The following is a 16,723-nucleotide window of genomic DNA, read 5'->3' on the forward strand; positions in this document are numbered from 1 at the left end:
ATACTGTATTTTGTCAAATACTAACTGGGGCTGTTTAGTTACTCATTTCAGACCTATGCATTTGTATACAGTACTTTGCAACAGCCACCTTTAGTTTTGTAGTTTAGCAATGCCATAATGATCATGAATAACTATAAGGCTATCTATAGCGTGGAAATCCAGTGATAAGAAAGGTGGAAAATATTTTATTGAGCATTGTTATTGATTTGCTCATTGAGCTACTTCCTGGTTCATGTTATAGGATGACAAATCGACGGGAGGTGCCATTTTGATTCTGGGTTTTGAATGGTTGCTTCCAATCAGGGATGGAGTTGGACTCATTTTCAGCCCTGCAGTTTCAGGGCTCAGACTGGACCACTTTAGCTTATCCTAATTAGGGTGGCGGGCCACGGGTGAGCTGGAGCCAATCATCACTGACGATATAGGCAAGAGGTGGGCTACACCTTGGGCTGGGTACCAGAAAGTCAAATCATAGCTGTGTTCCGATAAGTCCAAAAGTCTGCTCTAAAAAGGAAGAGAAATGTTACGACTTCCTTATATCGTGTTGCGTGGCGAATCTCTTTCGTTGTCCGTTTCATCACTAAATCAGCTGAATCAGATCAGGCACCTCTTTGCTCCTGTCCGTTGCATTTTCCCTAATCTCGATCACGTATGCCAAATATACGGTATTTTGGCTTCTTAAGAGCTGACATTCAATGCGTGTCGCAGGTCTTAAAAAAAGAGAGCCAGCATGCGGAAGCCCGGAGCATGTGGGATGGCACCAGTCGTGTTTTTTTTTTGTTTTTTTTATCTCACCAAGGTAGCTTTGTGAGGTATGCCTTGTTTGTTTATTTGATTTCATGGGAATTCAATAGCGTTTTACCTTCTTTATAGTTCCACGTTTTGGTGCTTATGGAGTAAAGTGGAATCTTTTTTTCATTAATTCAAACTCTTTTCCATACTTTGTGTTGAACAAAGTCGCATGTGTTGCACAGCTTTGTATTTGTACTGTGCAGGATTAACGACCACCTGTTCGGTTCCAGGCGCAGTGAGATATTAAACATTAACTTTGAGTAATTATTCAATAGCTGGATCTCTGTACAGCTATTAACTAATGTCTTTACAGCGTTGGGTATATAGTTAAGTAAATACCAGTGTTAATATTTACCTGGCATCCGCACCACAATTCAATTGCAGTAGATGCAGTATGAAACAAATCCAGATGATACTCTATTTTTGCATTCATCGGTTGTGTACTGGTGACGTGCATTTGACATTGATCACATTGACCAAAACGTTTTAGAAAAAACAAACAAAAAACTTTGATGATACACTTTTTTTTTTTTTTTTTTTTTTTTTTTTTGCAGATTTAACTAGATAGGTTTGAAGAAAAGTGTCCTGATGTAAATATGGTTTCACGTGTTAATATCCCTTCAATGACTTCCAAACAATGAAACTGTTTTGGTTTGTAGTGACCAGGTTAAGTGTTGCTTTGTAACGGGCAACTGTGATGGTGGCATTTCCTGTCAACAGTTTGGCTTTCTCACCCAAGTTCATGGACGAATTGCAGACAGAACTACTTGAGATGGAGTCTTTCTCCGACGTGTCCCTTTTGCTATACATCAATGTATGTCATACTAGTGGATACACCATAGCAAAAAAAGCCAACAGAATTAGTGAGCTTCATGTATGTTTCCTGTCAATTTCTTCAGACTGCCTGAGAAGCCTGAAAATTTTGTTAACACTGACTGCTGTTTGGAACTGTTCAGGATTTGTTCCATCTTGACTAAGGCCGCAGTTCCATCTGTAGAAAATGAGCCCAAAATGATGCTGCCACCACTCGAGGTATTTTGGTCTTTTGGTTATGAGCAGGGTTGTAATTGATTGCACCAAGCAATCCTCTTGAAATTTTGGCCAGAAATTTCAACCTTGGTTTCATTGGACTATATCACATTTTTTATTTTTTTTTAAAATGTGATTGGTTAACTCGAAACAGTTAAATCACAGTTATAGGAGGATGTAAACATTCTTACTTTAATTCCCCTCTCAAAGAATATTATTTTAGTTTTTCAATTGATCACAAAGGTCGCATTAACACTTGTAGTGTAAAACATTTTGAAATTGTTTTTTTTTTCATTATTATTTTTTCATTCGTTTATCATTTTAACAATGTATGTATATACTGTTGGTTTCATTAGACATGCATAGACTTAATATTTTGCCAACTTTAATTTGAGCTTATTGGAAACTTGATTTGTTCTCACACAAAGAAATGGTGTGTTCAAAAATATAAAAAAAAAAATATATATATATTTTTCACTCATGGTATTAAAATAATAACATGTGCTTCATTGTTGTATTCTGGCACTTCATGTGGAATCCAGCACAGTGGAAGTCCATTTTTAGTAAAGAAAACAAATGCTAAAGAAAAAAAACAAAAAAACATTGACAAAGTTAATCTTTTCCTGGTTACCGAGCAAAGCTCTTGTGAGGTATGCCAAGGTCTTAATATGCTAACATATGCTATAATAACATTTCAAATAATCATTACAATGGTTGAAACTTTGAAAATTTGTATCATGTTCATGTTAAAAATGTTGCATATAAGCTTGGTACGTTTACAACACGTTAAAGCCGTATTATCCTGGTGTCCACTATAACAACTAAAAACATGAGAAAAAAGAAATCCATGTTGTTCATATGTAGGAAAAGAGTCAAAATCAGAAGACAAAAAAAGAAAAGAAATTTTGCCGAGCAGAAAAAAAAAAATGGGGATAAGAGGAGGTGATCAAACAATTGCATCTTCATCGCAGCTTCATCATCATCACCTGCACGAGAAGACACCAACAGCTCAGCAGCCTCGAGTAGCATGTTGCGAGATGTCCATTGATAATCAAGTGGGCCTCATCGTTAGGCTAAGAGATATTTTATGGCCCACACCTTGCTAAAACAGCAAACCCTCACAGAGAAGTCATGACTCCATTTGTGCGTTGCCTGTTTGGCGGGGCCCCCCCGGTGAGAGAAGGAACTAGTCCCGTGGGATGCTTGAGTGGAGATCAATAGGCCCAATGTTTGAGTCATCAGCCAAGCCTGAGATGTTTGGCGATTCATCACTTTTTGTTTTTGTTTACTCAAGTATCAGGTTAATCTGCTTTAGAAAAAGTCTGCAAGAGGCCTGACCTCTTCCCAAAAGCTCCAGATGACCCCGCTTCTCCGCCGTTGACAGCTCAGCGTGTCCATACTGAGCGGGGGAAATCCAGCAATGTATGCGTTTATCTCTTTGGATGTGTTATCTACATGATGGCTTCAAGGTCCCGTTCACACTAAAGGAATCGCCTTGGGGATGAAAAGAAGAAGATTATGTTTTGTGTGAACTGGAGCGCTGCCTTTTGTTGACACTCGCAGCTGTCTGCTTTATGTGGCACTTATAATTTGACGATTTGCATTTCACAATGCTCAAGTTTATCTCTTTGTAGAGAACTGACTTTAAAGACTTCAAGTCTTCCTTACGTTTTCTGAACAACCTGGAGGAATGCACAATTGTCATCTGGGAAGCCTGTAGGATCAATATTAAAATTGGGCTTGGATTAGCTGTATAATTAGAATCGGTACACCTACAAAGTGTCATTATTCAAGACGTAGCCTTCCTCTTTTTGGGATTGCACAGTAATGACCGGAAAGTTTGACTGTTCTGTGAGGACTTGAGAAGTAGCATGAATTTGTTAAGGTGTGTGGCAAGGGGGATGGACTGGACACGTCTCTTTCCTTTCTTCTGCCACTGTATCTATGTTCGTGTGATGTATTCCAAGTCTGAATATGATCTGTGGGATTTAAAATAAATAAATAAATAAATAAACTAAAGTGTTTTTGTTTTTGTTTAATTAAAAAACACACACCAAAATCTCTGATCATGGGTGTATCAACTGCAGAGGAATCTATGCAAGTATCAAATGGAGTGGAGACTACTTTGTGACTGCCTACAAAACGTGGAACATTACCACCATCTACTGGATTAAATATTAGACGCACGATGCAATTTACAGCGCCCCTCCTGTTGCAAGTACGGTATTAACTTTGTTTTTGTTGTTGTTGTTACTCCAACGTACAAATTGGTTTCCCCACCTACACTTTTTTTTTTTAATGAAAGTAAAAAATTGACCCAAATCTACACAATCCCCAACCACCAAGTATAAGTTTTCCCCATCATAATTTTGTGTCTTGTCTATTTTAGTACTCAAGTCATCTTTATTTATATTAGAGCACATAACCTAAAGGACATATACGGTACAGAAAATGGATATATGGATGAAATTGATAGATTTAATAACTTATTCAGAGCCGGCACAATCACGTACAAGCCTTCACATTTGTGTGCACTTGATAATTATCAATCGCTCCGCCATTCCCGTTTTTTAACTCCACTGGGCATATCTTCGGTACTGTCACTGTGAGTTGTCCCGTCCGGTCGGAGTGTGCTGATACCTAAAACAGACAAACCATCTGGCACTAACACCACAGCTGATTGGCTGACACTTTCGCGTTCAGACAGATTGTCGTTCAGCTGGAGCTCGATGAAAAATAACAGCTTGTTTTTACTCACTGTCGGAGACGATTTTTCGCTGGGTCAAAGGCACTTTTAAAAAAAAAGTTAAAATGTAATTGAATGAGCTCGACTAATTCTTATTTGAGAAGGAACGTGATGGATGTATTTTCGACTACTCATTTGAAAGGATACTATAGTAGCTAATGTTAGCTGCCATTGAATTGCTTAATAAAAGATTATGCTCGTTGGCTAGTATGTTACAGTTAGCTTCATGGCTAACTCATAAATATGTTTGCAGATTATCACATGAATAATTATGTATTGTTGATCATAGTTAACAACTCCAACTTACATCGTGTGTTAGCCTCTCGCTATCCGGGTTAGCCTCGTCACTAAGCTACCTCTATATATTTGTCTCCAAGGTGACGGCGCTTGTGCTTCCATTCATTTCCTTCCGTCTGGCATCTTTCTGCAAGACGTGTGCCACCGTCGAGTATTCAAGGTCAACTCTGGTGCTGTCAAGAGGATCATACTGTGGATGACTGAAGTGACGGAGCTGCGTGGCTGTCGCCGCCGGGCGGCCCGATGTTAGGAGCGGGGCACACAGCGGAGTAGGTCGGTCAGGAGATGCCGAAGTGGGGATGCCGCTTCTTGAACACGATGTTGTAGTTGAGGGTATAGAAGAGTGTATCTACCTCTCTGACTCGGAACTTGGACAAGGGGACCTACTTTTCTGCCCAAGCAGCAGTGGCACATATATGGATGGTGGGGTCGCAGCATGCCCACCCCCTCATCTACCACAACAACACAGACTGGAGGGAGCAGCAGTTCAGGAGAGGGGCCCATGTTTGCCAGCTCTTCCTCATCTCTTAGCTCCTCTTTCCGGTTTGTCCCAGCTTTCGTTCTGGGTGTGGTGGCAGCAGTAGTGTTCCAGCTGTCATGGGGAGGCCTGTCCCTTACCTCTTTCTTCTTGAAGCTCTTCATTTACGTGTCATTCGCCCTACTGTGTTTCCTGGCTGGGAGTTTTGTTTTGCTTGTCAGAAAGAGTCCTCTCAAAGTCAGCTGCTTTGACAGACACAGGAAACATTCAGTCCAACAGCTGGAATTCTTCAACAAGCTCATGGTAAGGTGCTACTACCATCGCAAAATGACACAGACTCATTCCACCAACCACAGCATTTGGCACTATCAAAAGTTATGGTGCTTTGGAAACTAGTGTGCTGAGTGCTAATCGGGTGCTTTTAAAAATTATCACATTTTTCTTAATTTATCTAATGACTGAATAAAAAATATACCTGCGTTCATCTATCCATTCTATGGCAACAAAGTGTAGCTGCAGGCTGAACGCTTCCTTCATAGTAAAGGTACAATAAACCTCTGTATCCACCTGTTGCCATTTCATGGAGCGGAACATGCCTAATTGTTAAGGTTGATGTCAGGCATGATGTCATGTGGTGTTGAACTGAATAATGGATTGGTTTCATTGAGTTTGGCGTACATCTCTCAAGGCTTTCAATTAAATGTGATTTTATGAAAAGGGACCATGTGCATTCATCAACAAGGAACAGGCTTGTGCAATTTGGCTGATTTGTTCAAAGGAAAGTGATACTGTCTCAGGTGACTGGCATTTATGGGCAAAGCTGTGTTTTGTTCACTCTTGTGTTTAATGACTTACCGGTATGTTGTTACCGTTGAAACAAATATAATTGATTGTATGCATTTTCTTTTACTTTAAGTCTTATAAGACAAACTGTCAATTCTATCCATTTTTTTCACCTGTCCCTAGCACATTTTACCAACCTCTTGTCAGTTTATACTGTTGACTGAAGGGAATAAACTGATCTAGTCTCTTTTTCCAGACTCGATTTTTGGCCCCAGTACAAGAATCAAGCCAGAGTCGGAGGGTGGTGGTGTCACACAACTTGGACAAAGCCCTAAAGGAAGGTAAATGAAGAATTTTGTTTTTCCTTTATTTTTTTGTAAGGCAGTGCACATGATGAAGATAGATGATGTGTTTGCACTTCAGTTAAATGTAATTGCAGAGTTCATTAATTTTGTTTTTCAGTAATTCATCATGTTATGACTTTTCTTTTGACAGTTTTTTTTTCTAGTATTACAATGAACAAGACTGCACATTGCAGCTACTCGTCGACTCTGTCTAGTGGTACTACTTTATGCTGAGCAAATGTCAAATGTGTTTCACTGGCTCTGCTAAATGTCACAACAACCTCAGCTTCTACAAAACTGCTGACTGATGGATCTTTGTTCCTCCATGTCATCACAACCAGACACTGGACATTTTAAATCAAGCCGTGTAACATGCCTGTAAAATGAGTTGCAAAATTAGGAAGTGCTTGCCTTCCTATTTACACAGGGTGTGTATTTGAACCTGTGAAAAATGGCCAAGTCAAAAACATGACTTAGGCAGATAATGTTTTTTTTTGTTCAAACAAGCGTTCTGATATGTTGACGACGAAGGCAATAAGGCAGAATAGTAGGAGAAGAATATTACAGAGATGTCACAATTTGACCAAAACAATAACTTGGGCAATTATGATGTTAGGTTAAGGATATGCACATTCACTTGTTAAGTGTATATATAATAATGTGAACATCTTTTTAACTTAACAACCACAAAATGTTTGTTTTAAAACATTTGCTCTCCCCACAGTGTTGGATTATGCCTACAGAGACTACATCCTGTCCTGGTACATTCCTTTGAGTCGTGATGAGGGCCAGTTGTACTCCATGCTGTCAGAGGACTGGTGGCAGATGATCGGGCAGCTGAGATGTCGACTTGCCGAGATAGATCTTGTTAACGTGGTGTGTTACGACACCATCCGAATTTTACATACACACTTCACTGGCCTCAAGGCTGCATCTGCAAGGTACACACTTCTACCTGTTCGTTTATCTTAATAAAAACATATAGAATAGGGAATTCCATCGGAACTCGATGCATTGCTTGGTATTAGGACTTTAAATAAATCATGTTAAGATGTGTTTTCGAATATGTTAACAGACCGGATGAAGGAGCTCGGCCATTTCCTCTCCATTCATGTTTGGTTAGTCCGGAGTCAGAGCTGGCCTTCCTCCGCTGTGTAGCCAGAATACTGCTGCTATGTCTGCTGCCACAAAAGGATGCAAAGTCTCACACACTACGCTGCTGCCTCACAGAAGTCATCACTACTAAAGGTATTTGTTTATTAGTCATTTTATGCGATTGTAGGTCAATACTTTATAACTTGTTAAGCAAAACGGAAATAAAAAAATCACAAAGCGCGTCTCACTATTCTTCTTGAAAGGAAAATGTGAATAATTATGCAAGAATAGATATATAATAGATTGTAGCGTTGCCGTCCATGCATTCGTCCACCGGTGGCGCCATGTTAGGTTTGTTTGTTTCCCATGGCCTTGGCATTTGTTGTTTTCGTCACAGCTACATATCCCGCCTCTAAACACAATGTTGCTTTGCGATTGGTCCAAACCACAAGTGGCTCAGATTGGTCAAAATCAGCAGTCTTGGTACACGATGGATTCTCGGGAGTTTATAAACTCACAAATACTGCGAGAATGCAGCTTGCAGAGCAAGGTTTATCTTGACCTGGCAGTATTTGTCGATCTTGATCTGCAAGTTTGTTAGCGCGTCACACTTGTTAGCTCACCTTAGAGATTTTCAACGGGACACAGTCAGGTACATTAATGTGTAAAATGTAGATAAATTCAAATAAACCATATTTTAATAAGAATTTTGTTTATTTTTATATACACTGCAAACTCGTGTCACATTGTGTAGAGCACACGACAAAGAATTTTCATCCACGGCATCTGTGAGTAAACGAATGCATCAACCAAAAATGTAGTAGTTAAGTAGAATTTGAAATTTGTTTTTATAAGATAATGTCACCTGAGACTTCATGTCATAGCACTTGTGTATGTCAACGTTATGTTTTTTGTTCCTCAAGAGAATGTCATAACAAAGTGTAATTTTTTTTGTGCATGTGTGTCTGTGTGTGCTGCAGTGTTGAAGCCTTTGGTGGAAGTTCTGAGCGACCCCGACTCCATTAACAGGATGCTGCTGTCTCAAATGGAGCAGCGGGAGCAGCAGGCTGAGCAGCAGAAGAAAGCTTACACCTATGCTGCCTCTTATGAAGACTTCATTAAACTGATATCAACTTCCACAGATGTCATTTTCCTCAAACAACTCAGGCATGACACTGAGCTAATGCATACATACCACATTCACAATATATCCAATGACAGGACACTGCGAAACATGAAGGCCTTTTGTCCTTAATGCTGAGTGCAGTGGACGCAAACATGTTTAGCAAACAGTGTTACGAGCTCATCTTTTGGCTGCCTGTGGGCTGATGTTACCATGGCAGCAGACAGTGTCTCTGAGGCAATATGATGAGACACCTCGACGCAGAAAAAAAAAAAAAAAAAGTCATTGCTGTTTTGCCTCATTAGTCCAAGATATTTGCTGACTTAAGTCATTACTCATACTCAAATCACTTTCACATTATGTTTCCAAAGATACAGAATGATTGTGCGTGTAATATTGTGGTAATCCTGACATCCTAAGACAGCAGTTTATTTACTGAACATCCTAATTTCTCCTCCCTGCAGGTATCAGATAGTGGTAGAAATTATTCATGCCACCACCATCAGCAGCCTGCCTCAGCTCAAGAAGCAGAAAGGTACCATTTCTTGCTTGTCATTAAGATTGTTTTTAATGGAATACTTGACTCTTTTTGGCTTACTTCTAGTTTTGTGATGTTACATTTCAGCATCAGATTTACTAAATTTGGTACTTATTACTTGTTCTTTAATTTCACTTAAATCTTTTCTTTAATAATTGATATTATTATTGAAGGCCTGTTCACCCTCAAACACACCCTGTTGCTGAAATCTGTCTTGCTGACAAGAGATTCCACGTTAGTGTGAGATGTGGGGGTTCTGTACATTTTAGATCTTTAAAACTGCAGTCATCAATACTTCATTGAAGGTCTATCAGCAATTGGGTTGTGAGCCTGGCATGATCTATTAAGCATGCTCTTTTGAATCCTGAGTGACGGTGCTTCTCTCTCTTCCCCTCCCAGAGCGTAAAGGCAAAGAATCAGCAGCCATGAAGGCAGACCTGCTAAGGGCCAGGGATATGAAACGATACATCAATCAGCTGACTGTTGCTAAGAAACAATGTGAGAAACGTATCCGTCTACTTGGTGGACCAAACTATGAGAACAATGAAGATGGCGGAACTGATGAGAGTGACGAGCCTCTAAGCCAGAGGGTATTCTTTTTGATTCTGGCTTGAACCATTTTGGAGTATCGTAAAAGGACACTCAGTGATCCCTAGCGCCATCTAGTGGTGAACTAATAATTCATTCATTTTAAAAAAACGATTAAAATACTAGAGCTGCCATGTTTTGCCGCCATCTTCCTGCTACGGATGCCCAAAGGACAACTTTGTGAATGTTAGCCTGGGTGGTGCTTGCATCGCGTGTTGGACCCAATTGGTCGACTGATGCTTAACTTCCACAGCTGGGGCCTCCAGGTGATTATCACTGATTTGGGCCTGTCGCTTGTCACATTCTGCTTTGCTTGTGCAAGCTTTTACTAGCTTTTTTTTTTTTTTTTTTTTTAACTAGTTCCTCCCGCGAGCCGCTCTTGTTAGCCTGGCTCCGCTTAACTCCCGCTAGCTGCTCTGGCTAATTCCGGCTCGCTCAGTTTTTCGGCGTCGCTCCCCGGGCTTCGCAACGGCTGCCAAGTCGCCGTCACTCGCCGAGATGCTCGTTTGCTTATGCAAAATAAAAATTGGTGATATGCTTGCGAAATATGGTCTCACTGAGTCACCGTAGTGTGCGTGCTCCTGCGGGCTTCTAGATGATATTCTTTGACCACTAGATGGCGCTAAAGGCTGCACACTGTGGCTTTAAAGGATGAAGCTTGAATTCAGTGCATGTGCGTGTGATTTAGACCAAACTCCCATGTGTCTCATTTAAATCTTTTTCTTCACATTCAGATTCTCCTGTTCGATGACATCATGTGCAATCCAGGTTACAGGGAACATTTCAGAGATTACATGGAGAGAGTTGATAAGACGGCTCTGATAAGCTTTTGGGAATTAGTGGAAACGCTGAAAACTGCCAACAAGGTGACACACGTGCCAAAATATTCACTCAGTTTGAGTACAGTGCAGTATGTGTGGGTACATCACTATTTCTTCATATTCAACAGAATGAGGTGCCCCAAATTGTTGGCGAAATCTACCAGAAGTTTTTTGTAGAAAGCAGAGAGATTCCGGTGGAGAAGTTTTTGTTGAAGGAGATCCAGCAAAGTTTAGTGGGAAATAGAGGAACTCAAGTCTTTGTGAGACTGCAGGAACAGGTCCTATTTCCATTGATAAAACTGAGACAAAAAAGGCAAGAAATGTTAAGAGGTTCTACCGTGTCAGTTCTGTCATTGTCATTTTTTAGGTGGCGGAGACGATGAGGGAGCGTTACTACCCTTCCTTCCTGGTTTCCGATCTCTATGAAAGGCTCATTAAACGAGATGAGCAGCACAGCCAATCACGGTGTAGCACTGAGGAGAAGGACGCAGGGGTCAGACACGCGTTCACACGTTCCTAACATGAATGCGCAATAACTGCTCATGCCTCGGTGTTTACTTTCCTCTTTGGGTGTAATTGTGTATATATCAAGTTGTATGTCTTTTAGAAACGATTCTGTGTTGTGGCTGTGTAGTGTCGGGGTCTAGATGCTGGAGAGGAGGTGTGTGATGAGGGCAGTAAAGGAATCAATGAACAGGCCAGCTATGCTGCCACTAAACTTCGCCAGCTGTATGACAAATTGGAGTACAAGAGACAAGCCCTGGGCTCGATTCTGAATGCACCAAAACCAGATAAAAGGGTAAGGAAATACGAATCAATGATTACTGTTACAACTAATGATCAACCTTGAGCTTTGTGAGGGTGTGGGTCAAATTTGTACGATAGACAGATAGTTTTAAAATTGAAATATTGGCATTTGGAAATTATGAATGATTTTCCTTGACATTTACAGTGCTATTGCTCAGCATGCCGGCTAAACTGTTTGTGTGTCTCTAGATTGTGAGCAAACTAAAGGAAGAAATAGGAGCCATGGAGAGGGAGCACAGTGAACTTCAGCAACATATCATCAGGACTGACTGGTGGTGTGAGAACCTGGGTCACTGGAGGGCTACAATTACTACTGCTGAAGTAATTTTTTTTTGATGCAATATATGACTCTACCTTGATATAATTAGCCCGCTGATTTCCCACATCATTCTTTTGATATAGGAAAAAAAATAATTGCAAAGATTAGGTCTTCGCTGACTTTATGACTGAATGAATGAGAATATCCACACAAATGCATTGAATACTACAGCATTTTGTGGAAAATTGTTAAAATGTGTACTGTGGGCATTTTAAAATGATCAGAATAATTTGAGACTCAATGAGTTTGTCTTTGTTTTTCAGGCTACAGAGGAAGGCGGGGAAACTGTCGCTTGCTACAACGTGTGTGTCGACCTGTTGGAAGGTGAGGACAACAGCCGCTGGAGTGTCCAAAGAAAACTTACTGAATTCCATACGTTGCACCGTAAACTGACTGAGGTAATGTAACATCAAATGTACTAATTCCAGTAACCACGTGGATGGAAATGTATTGCGAAGCACTTGTGGCAGTTAGCGTGATGTATAATATCACTGCACTAGTAATTTCAGTCTTGTTCTCTCAGTGTTTCCCATCGTTGAAGAAACTCCAATTACCATCTCTCAGCAAACTCCCCTTCAAATCCATCGACCAAAAATTCTTGGACAAGAGCAAAACTCAGCTCAATACCTTTTTGCAGGTAAACATTAAAAGTACATAATGTACAGTCACCCTTAGACCAGTATTAGAATGTTACATAGCATCCCTTTTAATGAAGTAATCTAACTTAAAGGGAAGTCAACACAAATATATTCTTTATAATAATGTGTTGTAAGTGGCCCCACTGGTCTAAACACAGCATTCGGACTATCCATGTCAAGGAGCGGCCATATTGCCACTTACTGTCGACTGAAAATGACATCACAGTGGCTGCTCACGGCTCAGGTAACAACAACCAATCACGGTTCAACTTCATAAAACAGGAGAGCTGTGATTGGTCGTTACCTGATCCGTGAGCAACTCGGATGTCATGTTCAGGCGATGGTAAAATGGCCACGCCTGAGATGGATAAAAAGGGCTGGATTTTGCTGCTCAATTCCTAACCGCAAACCCAATATTAATCAGAAAAAGTCATCCCAAAAATTTCAAAAAGACTTTGCCTTTAAAAGTGTTTACTTGTTAACAATTTTTAGTTTCAACACATTTTATTTTGTATTTTTTTTCAACTTGTTCCTCCATAAGGAAGCACAAATAGATAAACTGCTTACAAACATAAATACATTTTTAAAAAGTACTGTAGATTCACTTGAGGTTAGTACAGATCAATTGAGCTTGCTTGGTTCAAGGCAGCTAACTTGCTAAATTTGATCCATGTGTTTGCAGCGTCTGCTGACAGATGAGCGATTGTGTCAATCAGAGGCACTTTATGCATTCCTCAGTCCATCTCCCGAACACCTAAAGGTAACCAATTTTTCCTCATACTCGTTTCAAAGAAGCAAAAATGCGTAATCAGTTTTGTCATTTGTGTGACTGCTGAGCTCACACTAGCTTTTCAAGTTAATTGACAATATGGTTTTGATCATTTTCTCATCCTTGTCAAAACAGATTCAATAGATAGGGCCACCCATCAGAATTGATTGTCATCGTGATACTCTAAATTGATTAACTCATTCACTGCCATTGACGGAAAAAGACGTCAAATGATGCATTTTTGCTGAGCTGGCAGTGAATGTGATAAACTTGACATAGCTGAGAGCTGTTTAATAGATAGATGTTCAATACACAGTAGTATTAATTGATTTGGTGTTGAGTGACAGAAGCGAAACAGTACATTCATGTTATGCTATTATCTGATGTTTTGTAGGTGATGTCCATTCAGAAGAAATCTTCTTTCTCTCTGGCCTCCTTCCTGGAGAAACTTCCGGGGGATTTTTTTTCTCACACAGAGGTACCAATTCATACGGAACGTCTGGCCCATCATCCGGACTGCGAGTTCAGCATGTGTTGTCATTGCCGCTTACAGGAGGAGGCAGACGATGACAGCGACTTGTCAGATTACGGTGATGAGACGGACGGGAGGAGAGACGCACTGGCTGAACCTTGCTTTATGCTCATTGCCGAGATATTTGAACTCCGAGGAAGTGAGCGCATCACCTTTTTGTCACTTTTTGTCTTGATGTCAGGCTTGCTTTTTGTCCTAGATGTGTATTGCAGAAGGAAAAACAATTCTGTATGAGTACTTGTGTTTCTGAATATTTAATTTCAATTCATGTACTGTATTTCTGTTCATCTACTCAGTGTTTAAATGGGTGAGGAAAACACTTATTGCACTAGTCCAGGTGACATTTGGACGAACTATCAACAAGTGAGTGCAAGAAAAAAGTCAAAACGATATGAATAACAATCATTGTGTAATTCTGAACCATGAACATATATTGTGCATACGTACTTTAAAGTTTTTGTTTCTGCCCAACTCCAGACAGATCAGGGACACGGTGAACTGGATCTTCTCAGAACAGATGTTGGTCTGTTACATCAATGTCTTCAAGGACACGTTCTGGCCCAATGGGATTCTGGCACCACACGTCAATGTCCGAACTGATGCTGAACGCACTGAAACCAAGGAACGAGCTCAACAAAAATTACTTGACAATATTCCAGGTAGCAAATAAATATTGTTTGGCAAATTGGCAGTATATCAAAAAGAGAGGAGTGAATTAACTATATGATCTTTAAAATGACAGTAGATGCAAAATGCACGCTAATAGGAATTTTTTCCCCCCATGTTACCTTTTGCATTTCAGATGCATTAGCAAATCTAGTAGGCCAACAGAATGCCCGTTATGGAGTCATCAAGGTCTTCAATGCCCTGCAGGAAGCTAGTGCCAACAGACATCTTCTCTATGTAAGAACACTAGCTTTCTTAGTGATGCATTTAAAAAAAAAAAAAAAAAAGTTTTTGTTTTTTGTCTGTGCAACCTTAACGGTTTTGTCTTTTTTTAGGTTTTGATGGAAATGTTACTTAAGGAAGTGTGCTCTGAACTCAGAGTAGAAGTTGACAACATGTGAACAAGTACATTTTTTTTTTTACACTCAGAAACTTTTTGTACTAGTTTATCTTTTAAGGGAGTTTCCCCCCACCCCCCTTCACATTATATGTGGCTTTTCTTGCAGAACGCGCTGCCATGATTGGGAAACCCAGATTTGGGAAAAAACAGGGTTTGGATTTTGTCTCAGTGACTGACAACCTTCAAGCATTTGCGACATTATTCATCTGTTTATTTTCTCATCTATCATAAATGGTGACTTAAGATGCTCCCTATCATTGCCTGGAAAGAGGATGTCGTGATCCTTTGTCAACATCAATGAGGTCAATATTAGAGTCCAGTTCTTGTACTTTTACAGGTCTTGCACAGTGGTAGCACGCAGTGAGCCTCGAAGATTAGCCGAGTGTGATGGAGACTTGACCAAAAGTGTGATTTTGTTGTTTAATGACAGACAACAAAGGCATCTTAATGAATTTTTGAGCCATTTTCTATTATGTGCTTGTATAAAAATGGTAAACTCTGAGGGGACAAAAAGGCTTCTGATCATTACCTACAAAGACAAACTGACAAAAGACAATGGTTTTAGTCGTTATGCTGATTCAACTTGTAAAACAACTGTGAAATGAGAGAATGCTGGACAGGCAAGCGATTGAAAGGGACTGATGCTAATTCTGGTACAAACTAGAACTACACAGATTTGGATTATTTTCACTCAAACAAGAGCAACTACACAATTCATTTGTTCCAGAAGGCTGACACAAGAACAATGCGAGAAGTAACATTTTGAAACTGTGAGATCCCACTTTTCCTGAGCAGCAAATGCCACCAGATATCTCTGCATTACAACCAGCTAAAATCGTTTCTTGATCGAAAGCTCAGAAGGGCAGAAACATGTTGTGAAAGTGAACAACTTGGTTGTTGAGTCATAATGTTCAAATTGATTATAAGTAGACTTTGATTAAATGCCGCAAAACAAATGAAGGTTCAGGTTGCTTGTTGCCTTTGAAAGGTGGCAAACATTGAACACAACCTCTCAACATTCCTGCTACTCAAAATCTGAGCAACACGTGTTCTGTGATTGTTGTTAAGGCTTATAATTGTGCAATATAATGCCATGTAAAAGTCATTGTGATTATTTTATTTATAATTATTGATAGATTTTATTTTTACCAAAAAATTGTTTAGAGAGCGTTTGTATAAGCAATAAATAAAAATAAAAAAAAAACTTCCATGTGGTATTTTGTTTCTCAAAAATGGCTTAGACAAATATAACATCTCAGACTTTTATTGCAAATTATCACACCACTGATCCAACATGAATAGCAGTAAGATTCAGCTTTTGTACTTACAGTTGTAATCAAAAGTTTACATACAGTTTTAAAGAACATAATGTCATGGCTCTCCTGAGTTACCAGTTATTTATACAACTAGTTTTTCTCTGATAGAGCGATTGGAACAGATACTTCTTTGTCACAAAAACATCCATAAAGTTTGGTTCTTTTATGACTTTATTATTGGTTAACAGAAAAAGTGACCAAATCTGCTAGGTCAAAAATATAGATAGCCTACACACTACACAGTAACATCAATTAGCAATTTTGGTGACTTACAAAGTTTGTCCAAATTGTCAATGAAATGACCTTCATACCATTGTCTCTTAACCTCTTGTGTGTGATTAGGGATGACTGTGACTTCTCTGAGGCCATTAAAATATAGAGCTTATTGGATACTGACTTGACTTGAAAAATGCAACAATGGACAGTCAAAACTCAGCAATGTCAAAACTGATCTGAAAACGCAAATCATTGACACGAACAAGTTAGAAAAGTTGCTTGGAGCCATTTCGAAGCGTCTGCAGGTCCCAAGACCAGCAACGCAAGCAATTGTTCACAAGTATAAAGTGCATGGCACTTCAGGAAGAAAATACAGCGATCACCTGTTGCTGAGAAAAAAAAAATGGTCAGGAGGATAAGAGTCAA

At 39.7% G+C, this 16,723-nt stretch overlaps 1 protein-coding gene across 2 annotated transcripts; it reads left to right on the top strand.

The window, feature by feature from the left end:
- The first annotated feature begins 4,470 nt into the window (after positions 1–4,470).
- On the top strand, positions 4,471–15,008 carry snx25 (sorting nexin 25). Of its 2 annotated transcripts, XM_077531675.1 has the most exons (23): positions 4,471–4,634; positions 4,945–5,645; positions 6,382–6,466; positions 7,194–7,410; positions 7,545–7,717; positions 8,545–8,731; positions 9,152–9,222; positions 9,625–9,815; positions 10,548–10,679; positions 10,763–10,912; positions 11,002–11,127; positions 11,269–11,433; positions 11,631–11,762; positions 12,024–12,158; positions 12,284–12,397; positions 13,081–13,158; positions 13,562–13,645; positions 13,721–13,838; positions 13,996–14,062; positions 14,177–14,358; positions 14,502–14,602; positions 14,701–14,770; positions 14,872–15,008. In XM_077531675.1, the coding sequence occupies exons 2-22, from the start codon at positions 5,301–5,303 to the stop codon at positions 14,764–14,766; spliced, it is 2,919 nt and encodes a 972-aa protein (XP_077387801.1). In that variant the 5' UTR covers positions 4,471–4,634; positions 4,945–5,300; the 3' UTR covers positions 14,767–14,770; positions 14,872–15,008. The 2 variants fall into 2 exon arrangements, with proteins under 2 accessions (XP_077387801.1, XP_077387800.1); XM_077531674.1 differs by having other exon boundaries at positions 14,701–15,008.
- Positions 15,009–16,723: the final 1,715 nt, after the last annotated feature.

The sequence above is a fragment of the Festucalex cinctus genome, chromosome 9, assembly GCF_051991245.1.
Source record: "Festucalex cinctus isolate MCC-2025b chromosome 9, RoL_Fcin_1.0, whole genome shotgun sequence".
In the NCBI taxonomy this organism is placed as follows: domain Eukaryota; kingdom Metazoa; phylum Chordata; class Actinopteri; order Syngnathiformes; family Syngnathidae; genus Festucalex; species Festucalex cinctus.